General features: G+C 43.7%; 1 protein-coding gene across 6 annotated transcripts in view; it reads right to left on the minus strand.

Moving 5' to 3' along the window:
- Positions 1–19,512, minus strand: part of BORCS5 (BLOC-1 related complex subunit 5) — a 49,955-nt gene that overhangs the window by 19,983 nt on the left and 10,460 nt on the right. For 5 of the 6 annotated variants that reach the window (XM_032948995.2, XM_032948999.2, XM_032948998.2 and 2 more), the window contains 2 exons: positions 6,465–6,548; positions 1,702–6,005 (listed from right to left, as the gene is read on the minus strand). The exons of the other annotated variant lie outside the window; for it this stretch is intronic. In XM_032948995.2, the coding sequence (XP_032804886.1) occupies positions 5,826–6,005; positions 6,465–6,548 (264 nt within the window). In that variant the 3' untranslated portion in view covers positions 1,702–5,825. Of the gene's footprint in view, positions 1–1,701; positions 6,006–6,464; positions 6,549–19,512 lie in introns of those variants that run through there. 6 annotated transcript variants of the gene reach the window in all.

A 19,512-nucleotide genomic window follows, 5' to 3' on the forward strand; every position in this document is an offset into this window, starting at 1 on the left:
AAAGCCTCAAAGAGACTCAAGACCCTTTATTTAGAACGGGTCAGGCTCGGTTTTTGGAGTGGGGGGTGACGATTGCTACGTGTTTTCTCCACTGAGTTATTTAGTTATTCAATTTGAACAATGACACGGGTGGAAGACAATGGCCTAATCTTCTACGGATGGCATCATGGGATATTTTTTGAGAAAAACATGTTTTTTTTTTTAAAACCCGCAATGACGCACACAACACGGAGGGTGAACAAACTCGCGCGCGGGGAACGCGTGAACGGAAAGGACATCATGGGATATTTAACATCCAATGTGAAGCACAGGGTGCAATATTTACGTTTGGTACACCCGCATTATTAACCAGGGCGGCGACGAAGGTCGAAATGCAAACAAACCGCAAATCCGCTGACCACTCGGCCATGACTGCCCCTTTACGATCCTAAAGCCTGCAAAAAAAGATTCCAAATGTATCCTTGAATGCAGTCATTCATTTTTTAAGTGGGAAAAATGTACAAATTAACAACCTCCTTCGCACAATGTCCTGTTAATGAATTAAACATTTGCCCCAAAAACTTTATATTGGATTTCATTCTGAAATAATAATTTTAAAAAGTCGTTATTTTCTTAATAGTGCCAAATATAATACGTCGAAAGCTGTAGGGGGAAAGACATCTGCTCAGGTTTGTCACCATCCGTAAATGGATATTTCCGAGAAATAAAAAAACACAATCGCACGCACCTGTGCAGCCACGCTAACCTAACTACAACAAAAAATTGCAGCGTGAATGGTCCCCCACATTCCAACACCACGGTGGGGGTTGTGGACTTCCTGCAAGAGGTGGGGAGTGGCGAATGGGGATGGGGTGGGGGGCGGAGTTTGGGTATGGATCTGAGCCGGGCACTTTTTGTGATGCACCAGCGAACCCCAATCGTTCATATTGGGACAGCTTTTGCCAAGAGAATCTTGACAACCCAGCAGCATTTGTGTCTGTCGCCTAATGATGTTGGTTGTAATTACTGGTCAAACGTCGGACTTGAATTGTAAATGTTGTGGGTTTACCCTCCAACACACCGGTGTGCTGTACTGGTAACAAATTGGAATGTTTTGTTCACGTGACAAACCTTGCGAATTTGCTGTGTAGGGTGGTGGCGGGTTTAACGACACATTTATATTTACGCGATCTCACCCAAAACCCTGTGTAGCAAGCCTGCTGATGAGGCCTTGGTTATAACCGGTTAAGTGGTTTCTTGTTTAACCCAAGGCTGCTGGTTAATTCTGGTTTGGAACGCCGATAGGCCGATGTAGTAAAACTAAATATTTATATGTAGGGACGCAGAATGGAGTTCCGATTATATCTATATATTATTTTACAAGGGAGGGGGCTTTACCCAAGAGTTTATACAGAAAAGAGAGACAAATCATCACGTGAAATTTGGATTCACACTTATCGCGAGATTTCACACATTTCGCGATAGCTGTTGTTTTACGGGATGTCACGGCTCATCCATATTGTTATACATATTTGATGCAGATATATATAAAATAAATAACGTATACATATCACTAAACATTACACCCACATGGACACAGTGAAATTAAGGTTCAACCAAGACCTACAAAATACATATTATTTTAAAATAAAATTACCAATTAGGCGAAGCTTAACACAATGTTTGCAATCCCACACACATACACAAAAATGGCACAATCACTGCAAATTGTAACATTTTTAATTTCCCAGACGTTTTATCGCTTATTTAATATTTCAATAGAATCAGTGTCCGTTGAACTTTCAGAATGACCTCGTCAAGGGCTGCATGTCAGTCGCCTCCATGCTGTTCCCCTTGTAGGAAAAAGTCGCGTAAAATTATCACAATTGGTTCTATTGGGTAAAGTCACGTAGGTAAAACATAAAAATGTTTATCTTATTTTTTACCTACGTGGCTTTACCCAATAGAACCAAAGAGTATGGATCCTAGCAGTCACGAAAGCTTTAAATCTAGAATTATCACAATTGAAAACTTTTTTTGCCCGAGATGACCGTAAGCCACGTATTCAATGAGCTCACCTGTACTTCTACTTTCAGACAATCGTGCCTGCTGAGTCGGCAGTAGGAATGTGTAACGATCTATAGAATTTATATTTTAAACAAAAAAATTCAACACATTTGTCAAAACAACTGCCCAAAGTAAACATTTATATAATAGATTACGTTACAGATGATGGCCCTTATTTGCAGAGAATGTTTGTGCTTGTGCAACAATGATTTAATCCACCAAAGTCAACTCTTATGCTTACAGTACTGTACATGCATCGAATCATGCGTGTGAATGTACTATTCACGCAAATCATGAGAAAATTATACTCTTAAAATGCATTTAGGCTAACGGAGTAAAGCAGATTTTCCAAATGAGAAAAAAAACATGAAAAATATAAAGAAAAGACAAAAAATAATCGATTTTAAAAAAATTGGTACCACAAATCGTGACAATTTTTCATATCGCCAAGTACGTAGCACCTGCTACAAACGTTACCTCCATAAACTAATGCACCCTAACATTTTCAATAGATCAGCCCCTACAAGCTGACCAATGTGGGTTTATATTGTGCGTGTGTTACCTGTCGTCCAGGTGGTATTGGTAAACAACTTCCAGCAGGGAAGGGCTTTGTTTACAAAAGTCAGTCCAGAGATAAGGGTACAGCCAATCCACGGAGGAATGCTCTGATAACGTTACCGCTAAACTACTATCTCCTCCCTCAACAACGACAACCAAAAATTGCGTAAGATCGCCTTTTTCTCAGGAACTGATAACGAAAAGGATGTTGATGCGATTGCTTCAGGCCAAGACGTCGATTGTAAAATGTGGTAGAACAAGTGAACTGAAACAAACGGCATGAGCAAGGTGCGGCCGATGGGGGAGCAAATGTGAAAGCCCTCGAGTTATGTATCCAGCGACGACGGAGCTGGGTGACTTACGCACAGGCACTTCCACCTATTGAAATCGCCGAGTTACTTGCTCAACAAAGAAACGACCCAGCCCTTAGACTGGACACAGACAATAATGCCTCCCCTCTCGCTTATTGGTGCACGCAAAAAAACAATCAATCGCGTGGCTCCCAGCAACTATTACAAAGGTAACATTTGACGTATTTTGTGATTTAATGGAGCCTATAAATCAGACGGCATTTATTTAGTCGTCACAAAGCGTTAAAAAAAACAAGGTGGAAATCGGCTTTTCAAATGTGGATAGGATTGTCTGTGCAGAACTCCATCGAATGGATTCTCATTTTATTTCAGTTTTACATTATTACACAACAATCTACCATTTACAGACACGGCCTGTGTTTCTTACTCTAAGGGTGCGCGAAATCGTTCTGTTGAAGTCATTGTACAATTTTGCAAGCACACACTTATCCAAATTTTCTCACCTACCTGCAGGAAAAAAAAAGCCAAGTCAGAATGCAACTTTTCTTATTCAAGTGTCCTCTGTATAGCTGACTGCAGCTTTAAAGAAGAAACTTAACAAAACACGGCTAAAGTAACTGCAGGGAATAGAATGACACCGTTCGCTGATGTAGAACTGGTCCTGCGTCTTTAACAGGACTGTGAATCTCAGCTCATAGAGAGAGAGAAACCAGCCTTTCTTTTTTTACAAATGTGACATTCCAAGACCCCGCACCTGCTCCACTACAGACCGGCTGAACTGTGTGGTCTCACTCGGCTCATTACTAACACTGGCAGTGAAAAAAGCCCACGTGGAAACATGTTCTTTTCCAGCTGATCATCCCAGGAGATTCACACCACCTTTGGTAACATAAGGAAGAGACTGGGAGACAAAAGACTCGTGCTCACTGTTCTTCGTGCGCATAATTCGCAAACGCAACGGGATGTCCGTCAAAAAAGCTACCGGATTAACTCGTCAATAAACCCGATACGATCAGCAACGTAAATGAAGATATCAACGGCCCTCATAAGTTGCCAACATCAATGAACCATCGGGCTAATTCCACGTGTTTACCAAGTAAACGTCAAAGGCTCGTCACGCATGCAAAGTACGACCAATGCCAGCCCTTTGTGGAGAAAACCAAGGGGCTCCACAGTCATTAAACGCTCTGGTTGTCCTGCCTACTTAGCCAAGCAAGAGATGCTATCTTGTAGGCCACTGTGTAATTGCCCAATCATTAATCTCTACTTTACACTATTCTCTCAATCCACCAAGGCAAGTGCGTCTTTACTTTCAGTATTCTCATGCCGCGCATTCCACGGAACAATCCGAAATGTCAGCAAACACGTATAGGAGTGGTTTTCAATTGGATCGAAAGTAACAAAGTGAGCTCACACAGACTTGAGTGAGCTTTTCCTGGAATAATTAGGAATCAGAGCGAGTTACTGGTTTCTGATTTACGTTTTGATTGCCTGCAAAAGATCATTTGAACTTATACAGCATCTAAAATACATTTCTAAAGACGCTAGACAAAGCGAACTGATGTTTTTTTTGAAATATTATTCATTTATAATGTTCTCGATGAACAGTGCGGGCTAGATTTTTTTTAAGGTAATTTTATAAAACCACTGGCTCCTTCAATACGATTTCTACTCGTAAACCAATTCTGAAAGGTCGAAGTTAACGTTTTATGTCAATTGCAATGCTGCACGTGAATAATCAGCAGTGCGGCTCAGCAACAAAACCCAAAGCATATACGTACAGTATGGAGGGCTGATTGAATTACGTATTTAGATAATCTGGACCATATACGTGATCACACAAAGGCCCCACTGTTTCAGAGTAAGAGGATCTCCGGCGTCAGCAAGCAAAGCAGGCGCACGCACGGCCGCTGATAAAGCAGCTGGGCGGTTCATTATCAGCGGGGGCCGCGATGCACAACGCAACCCTTGGACTCAAAGAGTCGAGCCCAGACCTCCCCAGCCGCCATTCAAAAATATACTGACGCAGCTTGGGAGCTTTGCTGTCAAAATCGCAAGCACCTGCAGGTGCCAGCCACGGACATCCAAATGACGTCCATTAAGTACACAAAAATTACCAATAAATTACTATTCTGAACACCCATTCCCCTCCCACCTTCAGTGAAGTGTGACTATGTGAGGTGTCAAAGTACGGATCGGAAGGACGCGAGACACCGGCACACGGAAGCTTGTGTTGCCTCCAAAACGTCGTGATTTCATTTAGTTGTTTTCATTTTATGTTACCCACGTGACTTTACCGAAAAACCAAAGAGTATGAATCCTTGCAGTCACGGAAGCTTCAAATCTAGAATTAATGTCTTTGCACCTCGGCACATTAATTTAGTGTGCCGGTGTCTCGCGTCCCTCCGATCCGTGCATTCTGCTGTGACTGTTCCACCTGAAGACGGAAGCTTGTGTTGCCTCCGAAACGTCGTGATTTAATTTAGTTGTTTTCATTTTATGTTACCTACGCGACTTTACCGAAAAACCAAAGAGTATGTGCAAAGACATGCCAGAAAAGTTCGATGTTTGTCACATGACGGTAAAACTAAAACCAAACTATTTTTATAAACTATTTTTATGTCACCAGGTAAGGCCCACTGAGCCATATAGCTCTTTTTTTCTGAAGCGACCTGGCCACAAATGATAGCTCAACAAAGTGGCTTATCATCATGTGTACATTTATGGCGGCCAAATGACTCTAAATGCACGTTTTGTAGACACGCGGCAGCAGGGGACAGAGACCCGTTGGGGATCGGCAGAGTGGACAAGCCAGAGCGTGGCGAGACGGCCGGGTAGGCATGCGCACTGCGTACTTATGAAACAAGCGAGATACTGTGACGGAGGTGGGTGGGGGGGGTGGAAGCGGGCCTAGTTTAATGTGCTGCTGGCAGCATCAGGGGGAGGTGTGGCCCTGGGGGGTGTGGGCTGCAAAGAGAAGGGCTCCAAGCGCTCGGACTCGGGGAGCAGCACATTGAGCCGCTCCATCAGTGGTAGCGTCTGGTCCACGCCCATCTGGATCTTCCGCAGGAGCGCAGAGATCTCTCCCACCTTTCACAACAAGAGGGCATTGGTGACAGCGGCGCTGTGATAACCATAACGGCAACAATACAGAACATGAATGTAGTGCATATCTGGTAGAATGCGCTGTGTGGCTCAAGCATCCGGTGTCAAGCTTGATAGCTCGGGGCAATGATAGGTCAAGGCAGGGCCCACACACGCATAGCGAGAACACAATCAAATAAACAAAATGCATTATCGCCATATCACTACTTTGTTCATGACCATTTGTGTGAGCAATGAAAACATATCCCATCACTGAAATTCACAACCAACATGAGGTGAGTTTAACAAGAAAAACTACATAAACTACAAATGGATTTGCATTGCCATTAAATAATATCACCCTACTCATATGACCTACACACTGCAAAGTCAGGCAGGTAATGGCCAGGATATACACCCAGCACTTGTCAATGAATGTGAGCGAGTGCATAAATGGGCTCTCACTTTTTTAACCTGCTCGGCGTAACGTGCAAAGCGCTTCTGTCTCTCCTGCATGGAGGCGTAGAGAGTGCTGACCTCCCCTTCGACCTGCCAGAGAGGATAGCACAGCGAGCAACGGTTAGATAATATCTGGATAAGAAATACTTTTCCCATCAAAACCGATTCATTGATGCACTCAAGGTGGCGGCCAATGGTTGAATCACAAACAAGCAGCCAACCGTTGAGCTCGTTTGACTGTTGGTGAGGATACGCAGCATGCACGCCGCATGGTCGGCCTCGCACACCACCTCTGGGATCTCATGTTTATCAATGACCATATTCTTCAAATGTGCATCGTGTAATTTACATGTGAATGAAGACGACCGGTCAATGAGATAAAACTTGGACCTTGGTACGGCCAAGGATTTGTGAACTGCCGGCTTAAATGATTCATACGCGCGGAACACAATCCCCCTTCATCCAAGACTCATCGTGCCATTTACACCTCCGCCTTTATCTACGGCGTGCGTTCATTTAAATTCACTCCGGGGGATCAGAGAGAGAGAACAAAACGTGGTAAAAGCTACGAGCAGGATGTCAGCCCAATTGTCCTTAGCAACCCCAAGGCTGCCCTTAACTGGCTTACACACAATTCCCTGAACACTGCGATTGAATATAATAGGGCGGCGTTGAGCCTGCTTTACTGTTTTATTTTTTTTCCACGTGTGTTTTGTTTAGTTTTTTTTTTGTTCACAACCGCCGACACAACCCCTGCAGCTACAACAAAGTAGGGGCTAATGTCAAGATTGGCTTTCGGAAGCGGGCACCAAAAACAGCACTCGGAGAAAGAGGAGCAACTCTCGTGTTTTCCACGGCACACACCGCCTCACCTGTGCTGCCACACAAACACTACCTCTGAATGTGTAACAGTTGTCTCAGGTACCCCCCCCTGAAACGTCAAAATCAGAATATTTATTCATACCGGAGGAATCCGACGAGCTATAAAGCTCTTTTTCACACAAAAAGACGATAGGAGTGTAAAGTACAAGAAAGGTCCACAAATCACCCAAACACATACAAATAAAACACAACGCCATCCTCATCCTACCAGACCAGGCCCATTGAGGCTTTCAGTTATTTTTCAAAAGTGACCTGGCCACAAATGATAGCTCAACAAAATGGCTTATCGTATGGCAGCAAAATAATCGAAAGAGTCTTACATGCACGTTTCTAAATGTGGAGGGGAAACACCGGAGGACTCGGAGAAAAAAATCCACGCGACGACGGGAAGAGAGAGACGCAAACTCCAAATATCTGGGCATCAGGGTCGGGATCAAACCCCTGACCTCCTGCATACCAGGCGAGGGAGTTAACATCTCGCCACCGTCCAGGGGTTATGGAAAAAATTTGCAACTCCCACCACCACCCTTTCAACCCATCGCCAGACGACAAACGTTAGACCCCCCCCCCCCCGTAAAAAATGACACAAACCACACTGATGATAGTTGGATATGTTTCAACATTGACGTTAGCTCCAAACGAGTTAACGTCAATGTTAACTGTCCAAATGAAGGCATGTTCTGTGCATGCTTATACATGTAAAGCTTGTAATAAATTGCCTGGTTCAGCATTAAACGTCAATCAATATGACAGTTGTTTCACACAATAACAAGGTTAGTGGAAAATGTGTTTTTTTCTGCACGCTTTGCCCTGCAATGACAGACCAATACGTTTTCAGTCGCTTTACCCAGGTACCACAATGTGGAAAGCAGAGGACAGTGCAGCCAAATTCACTGTTGTACTGTACTTCTATGGCCCCACGTCCATGTTCCACACCCTCACCAACCCATACTGACCAGCGTGGTGATGTATGGTCAAATAAACCCCCGTGACCTACAGAGTGTGGCCCTCATCCAGCAGGCGTTTGCTTTAAGTGTACAAGATGCCATTGTTTTATTTTATTGCAGCTTTCAGCCTCTGCCCCCGGTTTATTTAAACACGCATCCACCGAGTTCAACACACGTAGAAACATAATGCGCGCACCATACATGTCGTACATATATTCACACACGAAACCAGAAAAAAAAACACACCTGACAATGGAAACACACATTTATACCATGCACCCTTCTATAATTTGTTTAACACAGAACACCTAAATCCGTCTATTACCACTGTATGGCGGACAAAACGTAAGCAAAACAAGTTGAGCATCGGAAGTCCAGAATGCCAACACCTCCCACAACACTTTTTGCTGTCGCAATCTATCACCTGAGCCTTCGCCCACGGTGCAATCACAAAATGTATGTATGTTGAACTTCTTTCGCACTGTACGTAACCAACCGCACTCATCCGAGGTGCGGGGTAAGAACAATAAACTAAAAACAAAAAAGCAGCTCTAAAGCAATTCCTTTTCAATCGAGATTTAAAAGTGCGCAGCTCCAGTGGCTTCCTAACATCGGAAGGAAGAGCGTTCCAGACGGTCGCAGAAGCGCATCTGAGAGCGCGCGATGCGGTGACCGTCTCGATGGCTCGCCAAGGGCCGCCGATGGTTTACGCACCTTGACGAGAACAGCAAGGTATCGTGGTTCATTTGTGGCAAGCACTCTGTGTGTAATGGGTGCCACCTTATAATAATGTATTTGTTCGGCAACTGGAAGCCAATGCAGCTCGGCGAGCACAAGCGGCTTTCCACGTACAGGCCGAGCTGCCTTTCAAACAAGCCCCGGTGTCTCTCTCCCTTTGCGCACGTTTCCTCCAAAGCTGTAATTACGGACACAGTTGCCATGGGGAGCGCACTTTATATACACGTTCTGCCAAGGTGACCGTACCAAAAAAAAAGCCACGCCGGTGGGCCTCGGCTGCCGCCCCACCCGCCGCTGCCGCTGCCGCCGCCCCTCTCGGCCCAGCTCAGCCGATCACGGTCGCTGCAAAACGTCAGGCGGCTCGTAAAACGAGCGGAGAAAATTCGTGGCGGGTGCCGGTGGAGTTAAAGCCTCGCTTTAATTTAACCCTGCGCGGCCATTACACCACCGCGGCCAACGGTTCTCGAATGATTAACGGGCTGCAACCGCTATATATTTAATTGCCCAAGTTCAAAGTCTGCGTCAGGATCTATTTGCTACCAAACGGCAATAAAGATTACCAGTCTGGATGCTTCAGCGTTATTCGGGTTTTAACACCGTTAAGGCCTCGGTCAATTAAATGCGGACATTTTACAAAGCTTGCTTTAGTTAAAGAAGAGCCGATTCTTTACGTAAAGCTAATAAAGAACATGCGAGGACATGGGGTGGAAGAACATAATTAACTTACCACATTGGGTCCTTGCTGCAGAGCATGTGATAGACACGGGTGAAACAATTGCCCTGAAGAAACGAATTTAAAAAAGAATGAGACTACAATTAAAAAGCAATCTATGCATCGTATTTCTTGGCTGGCTGCTGGCTGGGTTCCTCTCCGCCCCAACAAAAGCTCTGTTTTGATTTAAAGCTTTCGTGACTGCAGGGATTCATATTCTTGATTCTTTCGGTAAAGTCACCACGTAGAAGGGAAACAATAAAATATTGTTTTATATTTTTATTATTTTATTGTTTCCCTTCTAACGCGACTTTACCGAAAGAACCAAGAATATAAAAAGCTCTGTTGTTACTGGCTGCTGCGGGGCCGTTGACACCAAAACCAGCCGGGTAACTGGCTAGATGGGATTTTCCGTGCAACAAATGATTGTTGAATTGAACCGGCGGAAGAAGTTTGGATGACATATAATATACAGCGACACTGAAGAGTTGGAAGTAATACAGAAAACTGTCATGGTTCAATTTAAATTGCTCTAACTTTTTAAATGTGTGCTCCTATTCATATTAATAGTCTTTAAATCTGAGAATATTAAAACTAAAAACTCAAAATACGTATTATCTTGTCATTTATTACGTGACAAAGCAGATTTATTTCGGTGCTCCGCGTTTATGATTCTGAGAAGATTATGCAAATTACAGCTGTCTGATTCTGCGTGGCACAGTAACGGGTTCTCTACGAGTGCAAATACATTCTATCAGCCACACTCGTGCTCACAATTGTTTTTTTTCTCCACTGTCACTTGGCTTCCAATCACAAGTATGGTAAATAACCGAGCTTATTCAAATCAATGTGTACGTTAAGTTATTTACCGTGTTCCAATAAGGATTTGTGTGTTTAATAACGACCACCAGCGCTGTATGAAGGCGATTCGCATATTATTTTTGAGCTTGGTCATTGGCCCTGTTTGAGAGTAAACGTCATCTGTTGTGTATCTCGTTCATTTTTGTATCCAAAGGTTTAAAAATGCATTTATCTGACCAGTTTAAAGGCCACACGAGTTTTTATCAACCACAGTAAAACCTTGGATTGCGAGTAACTTGGTCTGCGAGTGTTTTGCAAGATGAGCAAATTTTTTTTATAAATATTAATTTGATAAACGAGCGAGGGTCTTGCAATACGAGTAGTACGTATACGCTTTGTCTGCCGAGCGTCACGTGATCACAACTGATATACGAGTGCATTGATATACGAGTGCTTTGGATTATAAACACGTTTACGGAACGAATTATGCTCGCAATCCAAGGTTTTACTGTATTTGCAAGTAGGATGTCTTTTTTTCCAAGCTAATTTTTACATAAATAAATTTAACTGATTCTGTCCGCGAGTACGTTACGTTTTTTATGAATAAAAATCCGTCATATCGATTTTCCAAGCACTGATTCAAAAATAAATTCAAGTGGTAATCCATGTCGATACTGTAAATCTAAATTTACAATGGGGTTAATACTATTCCTGCTTTCATTAATACGTTCATAAATGTTTATTAGGCGCTTGAAGCTAAATGCAGCCAAGACCATGGTCTCCACATTCCACCGCTGAACAATCCCAAGGCCACTAAATCTCTCAATTTAAGATTCTGTCATGTCCCTCTCGTACATGACTTCAAACCAAGTACCTAATAGACAGATCAAATCGGACGCTAAGTTATCACCAACACCTTGAAAACACCAGCAATGAGAGGAAGTCCCAGGTAAAAGCATCGTACAGAAGCTAGTAGGGACATCACGGGCAAGCAACGATCGAACACTACGAATATTGACACAAACGCTGGTCCCCACTGGTCTGGTGTAAGAGTCCACGTATAAAGGGAGTTGACAAACGAATAAATTCCGCAATCAATAAAATCAGTGGCACACATAAACCCACACCGCTACCATGGCTGCAAATTCCCCTCCAAAAGACATTTGGCGAAATGCCGCCGTACTCCGAGAGTCGAATGAGATCCTCGGCAACACCACAACTACCAATGCACGTCTGACATGCGCTGCCAAGCCAGCTGAAGTCCCGCGAACCTCTTCTGGACCAACACGGAGACACTTCTGATGGGTGGCGCTAAACCCGGATGGCCTGTGGCGGTTCGAAACAAGTAACCCATCGACTACTCGATGCAGGAACGAGTTGCCTTCAGCTGCCATGAAAGGGCAATTGGGCTGCACTTAATCGCATTCGAACAATGCACAGCAGGCATGGCTATCTCCTGCATACACAAAGAATTAAAAAGTTACCCTGTTGTGAAAGTGGTGAAGTGTGATCTGTTCATCTCATAATGGAGCACTGCTCAGTATTCGGTTACATAGGAGGTCTGAACGCTACGCGTTACGCAACTCCTGGTGCCATCGAATAGATCACCTAGCTCATCAACTTACAGCTACACTGTTTTTCAGTTGCTTTTCAGATGCCATACGAGAGGAGATGAGATGAAGTGCATTCACAATAAGAGGCATTAGGAATGGTGATGGAGGCCAGCGTTCTCATTCCGGGGGCGAGGATCTATGTACTGGGCTAGGTCCGACACCTTGGGGAACATTTTACAGTCTTGACCATTGACCTTTGAACCTTGTGAAAGCTTCCAATCTTGAAAAAAATTCCTCCTCCGAGCAAGCCCCGCCAATAAGAAATCGCACGGCATGACTTGTAGCTTTACACTTCAGGAAACCACGCTGGTCAACAACTATGTGTGAGCACAGGGTAGTGCAGCAAAAGCATTTGTGTTGTACTACTTCCACGTCTATGCCCCCTGCCTTCATCAACCCACACTGACGAAATAATCTGGTGACACTGTGTTGAGAGTGGTGCAAAAGCACTATTAACAAGAAACTCGGCACATTCTTCAACAAATATATAATACGCAAATGTTGGGGCGATGGCCCTTCGCCATAGCACATACATTACAAGCGTGGGTAAAGTATGGTCAAACAACCTGAAAATTTTCGCACAACGTGGGGATGCCTCTATCTACTAGTGGATTGACTAAAGTTGTGGCCGCACTTACCACTTCAGTAACTAAGGAGGGGCCATCATTTGGGTGGTCATCTGCTTTTTTGCATCACGTAACCTTAGACGGGGGGGGGGGGGGCAGGTCAAAGTAAATCTCATCAATGAATGTATTTGTATGGTGTGAAGGAAAGGACTCATCAGCAAGGTTACAACCAAGGTTACTGGCCACTCAAAACAGATGCACTCTGTGCTGAGCCAAAAAAGACGACGTAACAAAGAGCAGCTGCAATAGCAACGAGGTTCAAGTTGTGAAGCAATTTCTATGGAAATACTCTCTATTGCCCCAAACAAATGTTTTTGCATGTGCTGTCATAGACACGTGGAATGTGCCAAGGCTCACTTGCGACACCTGCACTGCATAATGGAGAGTGTGATACGTCTGCGTGCAAAGGTTAGGAACAAAGTACTTGGCAATGGAGTAGTTTACATCATCATAATCATTTACAACTATTTATTGACTGTCAAATCAAACAAAGAGTCAGAATCTACGATAATAGGTTTCCCCCCCCTATTTCTGGCAACAAAACAGGTGTTAAGATTTTGATTTAAAGCTTTCGTGACTGCAGTAATTCATATTCTTAGTTTTTTCGGTAAAGTCACGTTGAAGAGAAAAACACCTAAGAATAGGTGTTAAGATGTTAATACACCAAACTGAAACCTTTTAAAAGGAATGATGTCTGCATTCACCACAATACTTGTGGTCAGAATGCAAAAAAACACTGATAATATGATGCATTGTCCTTGAAACTGATTGGCCCACATCAGATACCGCTTTCTTTTGAGCCAAGTCTCAAAACGGTGTAAGACCAGAAGACGCCAAAAGGCGTACACAGCACAAAGACAACGCACCATCAGAGTAATGAGAGCTCGGGTTGAGCAGCTACATCATGGGACCTTCTTTGCCAGTAACCAAAATGTGATAATAGGTTTTACCCTTTTTTCTGGCAACATAACATCAGAATCTAATTTTTAATTTAGACTGGAGGAACCCAATGAGCTATAAAGCTCTTTTTCACAGATGTCCAGTAAGACATGTCAGGTACTGTACTCTGCCAGCGTATGTCAAGCGTGTACCTTTCCAAACCTTTTTAGTGGACTTAAAGCTTTTGTTGCATTTTTTTTCAATGTCCATGTTTCTGATTCACATTAACTATCAGATAATATAAACCGATTATAACCCTTACTTTTAGGCACATTGGTATGCTGCTTTCATTTTTTAAGATAGATTTTCTTTCATCATTTTGATTCCAGTCCGCCTTCACTTACACACACCCTTTAGAGTTTTATAGCTGTATCCCACCACCAAATATCGTCAGTTGTTGGCAAACATGTCGAGCGTGGCTCACAGATTATAACAATGCACCCATGGATTCGAGAATACACACAAGGTAAAGACATAACTTTGACTGTTAAGAAGAGTAAGTGGGCTTGGGGGCAGGACACATCGCCATAAAGGGGATGATGGTCGGTGGTCGAACCTTATGAGTGGCTGCCACAGGAGGGAACACTACCGGAAAGGAAGTCCACCGCGGAGATGTAGTTAAGAAATCAGCTCGTGTGCTGGAGTTAAATGGACTGCTGCATCGCGAGACCACAAGAGATAGCAACCATCTTGAAAAGAGGCATTTATCCAGTAGCCAATAATTATCACATCTGATAGACATAATATTCACCAAAATCTTATGAGGGCCCATCACTGATCTTTATCACTTATTTTTGCAAAGAAGACCGGTGTGTATTTACATATATACAGTATATGACTGTGAATGAACATATTTTGAAGACGCGGGATTGTGTATTCGTGTAACTAAAACCACCACTTCCTGCACAAACAAAGCCCACATAAATCATGTACAATCAGCCCTTGGTAGCAGTTCCTGGTCGTTTGCTAGAGGAAGCAAGAGAACGTCGACCAGAAGCATTTCCGGGGGACTTCCGCATGCAGCAGGGAACAATGAGTAATTCATGACCACTGACATCAAGGAAAGGGGAGCGGGAAGGGATAGGGGACCTTCAGACGGCCGTACTGAGTGGGCGGGGGATAGAACGCACAAGGGACAGAATGGTCATGCGGCAGAGAAGAGTGAATGCACGCAGAGGAAGGAAGCGACGGGTAGCCAGGAAAGACGAATACACTCGTTCGATGCTCCAATCATCGTTCTGTCTCTGCCAGATAGATCTGTAACCCAAAACAGTGCGTGTCGCTGAATGTCCGGCATGGCCCGTCCGTGACACCCCCCAATGCATCAAATTACTTCAACATTTCGAACTGATGTCCCCTCGGCGTGGGTTTCATTCACTGGTGACCGGTGTTCATCATCACAGCAGGCTCGTGCTTTAAGGGGGCAAGGATGGACGAATGAACAACGCCACTCTTAACACCAACAGGGCAATTAAAAACACCGACTTACTAAATATAACGAGATGGCGTCTGCGCTGTTTAACATACAGCCTGCAGTGTTAATACCTGCTTGATAAAGATACATTTTTACATAGCAGTACATCAAAGAGAAACCGCATCACGTTCAAATCAACTGTGTGATTGCACATGTACAGCCCCTTCGTCAATCCACTGCTGGATGAGGGCTCCCACACGTCAAGACTAGCAGCATAAAAGTGGGTGGAAATGCAGTACAATGGGTTGCACTCCCATCTGCTGTCCACAGCATGGCCCCAGGTAGCAAAACCAAACCAACTGATTAAAGAGAGACAAAATGATAATAGTTTAACCACTAACTAGGTTGACCCACTTCTGTTTCGCGAACAGTGATGCAGCGATTAAGGACAATTGCAGAGTTACTCGATGTATGTTCCAAAGATCAAATCTTGTCATGTCTCACACAGTGAAACCCCTTAAAATTACCCAAACATTCGCATCTCCAGACCTCGTGGCTCTTGCTGTAAAACAAAAAAAACACACGTTTCCAGGGCTATCGGGGCAGCATCTGAAAAGATTAGCTCCTGGCGAGCAAGCTGGCTCTGCGTGGTGCGCTAGCACATCGACTGCCGCTATATTGGTATGACTCAATGGTTAGCGCGAGAGGTATTGTCTCTGTCACAACCGCAAACAAGGGTAAACAAGTCGATGTGCATTAGCGATCATCAATACGTGGGGAGGAACACATTAAAACGTAACGGAAAAAGGGGGGGGGGCGACTTGCACTCGAGCGCAGCAAATTACTATTCCTTGTTACCATACGAACACACGGCCACCGCATTCTGCATTGATCGCGCCTTCAGCCTAACCTTAACGCCTTGCGAGGCGAAACAGTAAAATGCACGCGTGCACCAATACTTGCAGGAGTTATTTTCAAAACTGCTTCAAGGACAACCTCCAAGGCATCGTATTGTGTCGATAAAATTACTTTTTTGTGAATGCGCAAAGAATCAAGTTGAAGGTGTAGGCAAAATGTATTTTCAAAAATGTACATTTGAAACCATTGTGGGGAGGCTACGTGACCATACTTCACCATGCTGGTCACTGCGGGTGGGCGAAGTTACCCACCTCAAATAAGTAAAAATTTGGCGGAGGGACAAAACTGAAAAAAACATCAGAGTATTTGTACCTTGGACAGTTACTGACCGTGGTCTAAAATCGAATGAAACTGCCTTTGGAAAACGAAACATACAAATTATAAGCAATATTACCACTGTGCTTAAAAAATGTTTTTACGATTGAACAGTATCTACTATGGAACAGATGAGAAACAAGGACATTGACAAAATAAATGCAACCAAAGCTTATATAAGTGCACAAAGAAGCAAGTAGAGGTCCCTGCTTGGAATTATACAAGGACACACACGAAAAAGAACACGCGGATTCAAGAACATGCGCAAGTCAAAGACACCGTATTAACCGCTGAGAAAAGTGAGAGGGTTTGGACAGGGCACGTCGCCAGAAAGGATGGCCACTGGCTGAGACTAGTGTCAGTGGCAGCAAAAGGGGGGAAAACCTACCCAACAGCACATTTACCACAGAGAGTGAGAAAAATCAGCTCGTATGCAGGTGCGATGGATTGTTGCATCATAAGCTAGTGGAGAATGTCAGCAGCTTGTGGAGGCCTTCATCCAGCAGTGAATAGATCAGGGATGATGTTAATTTGAGTGGTGCGTTAGATTCAAGTTGGAATGCGAGAAGGCTGTTTTGTTGCAAGCGGAACCACCGCGCTCCTAATGCCATCTGTGGTGCGGACAGCGTAATTGCAGGTCTGCATCCTGTCTCAATGACGTATATAGAGAACAGAACCAGCGGCTAAAAATACACCACGGTCTGCCACAGTCGTAACAAGCGTTCTGTTCCCTTAGCAATCCCTGCAGGGCTCTGGAAAATTCAATTTGCTCAATCAGGAAATGAAGGCATCACCAAGAGACCGAGCAAGAGATGCTCTTAACATGAATGAGCACTGCCAATGCCTCGTTATCTCTTGAGGACACATATGTACACGCGCATTTATTATGCGGCTTAATTGAGCTGGTTGGCGACGAAGGAGGCGGCGGAGAAGAGGCAAGAGGGGTGGGTAGGTGACATTGGTTCTTAAGAGGAGAGGTGGGTGGATGGACAGAATGTTTCTCAGATGCGAAGATGTGTTTTCTCCCCAAGACCATGTATCGCTGCATAACGCATGCAAGGGAATAAATTATATTTGAAAAATAATTATTCATGGTCATCTTCTCGCTTGCCAAAATGTTTAATTACGGCATCAAGGGTGTGCCGATAATCAAGTCTGTGACTACCGTCGGTAAGTTTACAAGTTATACGCATTAAATAACGTTGATGACATGATTATCACTGAACCCAAAGTTTTTCTGTGGATATGAGGATATAGCCTTGAGGTCAACACAGGCTGGCTACAACGCCAATTTCTTGACAACTTACTGGAACACAACGTATGCTCGCATGAGAGTATTACACATGCCAATATAACCAATGTTGTGACACCGAATTGCCTGGTTCTATGGTCACGATTACGATGATGATGACGACGACGACGATAACAATGACGACGCGTCTCATTTTCCCCACACGCTCGGCGGCTTAAGCGCATCGCTCCATAAATGCAGAGGTGACGCGTGGGTCACCACAGCAGCCACCGTGGCAGATGTCATATAATCCCAGCCTGCGATGTAATTGCTCTGGGTTTCCAATTATATTGTTCGTGCGGCTAATTAATTTTCAGTGTTTGGCCCTGTTTGGACCCCCTAACGCCCACGCCGGTCCAAATGCATTATAAAATAAGGAAATGATCAGTGAATACAAATAATAATAATTTAAACATCCTACAAACCAGGCGTTGTAGCCATCAATAGACGATAGCACACAGGCGTCAACGGACAAATATATGTTGTGGCAGAAGGAGATATGCAAGCGTCTTGCATGTATCATTTACAATAATATTTATCATTACGCAAATACATGCGAGCACATCAATTTTACATTCTGCACAAGTGTATAGGTTTCACATATGATTTTAATGGATGAATTAAACCTTTGTTCAGTTCCAATATGTTCCACAGACAGTCTTTTAGCTTAGATTTATCAGGAAATGGTTACACATTTGTATACAATTGTGCATAATCGTTTGTTAGACAGGATGTGTTGCAAGACTTCTAATTCGCAATCGGAGCACTTTGTTGAACGGAACATGGACATAACTCCACCTCCTGATGTGTGTACACATCCAGTTACGCACTCAGCCAACTGTAAAAGTTTCCAAATTAACATTCTGTTGAAATTATAAAACGTTTATGAGGGAGTCAATTTGCACAATGTCAGTAGAAAGCCATCAACGCAAATCAAAAGTAATTTCTCAGAACCTGCTTTCCCAACTACAAATAGCACATGCTTAAAACGCATAGGAAGTGTCACTATACATTTGTTTAGAATTTGTTTATGCTGGATCGATTCACTGATATGTTACATATCATTTAATTTCGTATTGCCCCAAAGGGGAATAACATCTATCCAGTAAACCCTTGTTAATTCGACACATATGGGGATCTGGCCTTGCCGAATTATCCAATATTCCGAATTATGTACAATGGTACTCCCAAGTGCCTCCTGCCCCAATAAAACATTTTATCCAAAAATTTTTCCAAACTCTTCACACACCACACGCGTTGGCAAAACCTACATCAATTCTATCCAAAACTTTGGATTTGTCTCGCAGACTAAGGGTTTTATACTTCAGTCCTATCTGTGGGTGTAGACGATATTTCTGAGAGAGTTGGCTTGCACGGAGTGCATAAACAAGGTAAAGTCCAAAGCGACGGGTCTGCACTATAACGCTCACCACGCACGCTGCCACATGACTGAGTCATTGTTTTGGTCGTGGTGCGCGACGTCGCTCCACGTGTATGCCGAAATTGAACCATTCGGTACGGCAATTCGGCTCGTAGAGACTTACTAATACCGAAAGCGCAGCCGTGCCGAATCATCCCCAATTACAAATGATCAAGTACCGAAATAACGAGGTTTTACTGTATCAGCACAAGTTTTTGGGAAGATTTTTCTCATTAAAAAAAACGCCATAACACAATTATTTCAGACGGTCTTTAACAGCCACTTGACACAAGTAGCACTGGTAAGTTACAAACACATTACTGAGAGGCAGTGGAATTAAAAAGGTTATAGTATTTGGCTGATAAAATGTCCACATGATAAGCCACTTCACTGAGCTATCATTTGTGGCCATGCCGCTTCTAAAAAAGAGCTACATAG

The sequence above is a fragment of the Petromyzon marinus genome, chromosome 7 (genome assembly GCF_048934315.1).
Source record: "Petromyzon marinus isolate PM22_M1 ecotype Great Lakes invasive population chromosome 7, UKy_Petmar_22M1.pri1.0, whole genome shotgun sequence".
Taxonomy (NCBI): Eukaryota; Metazoa; Chordata; class Hyperoartia; order Petromyzontiformes; family Petromyzontidae; genus Petromyzon; species Petromyzon marinus.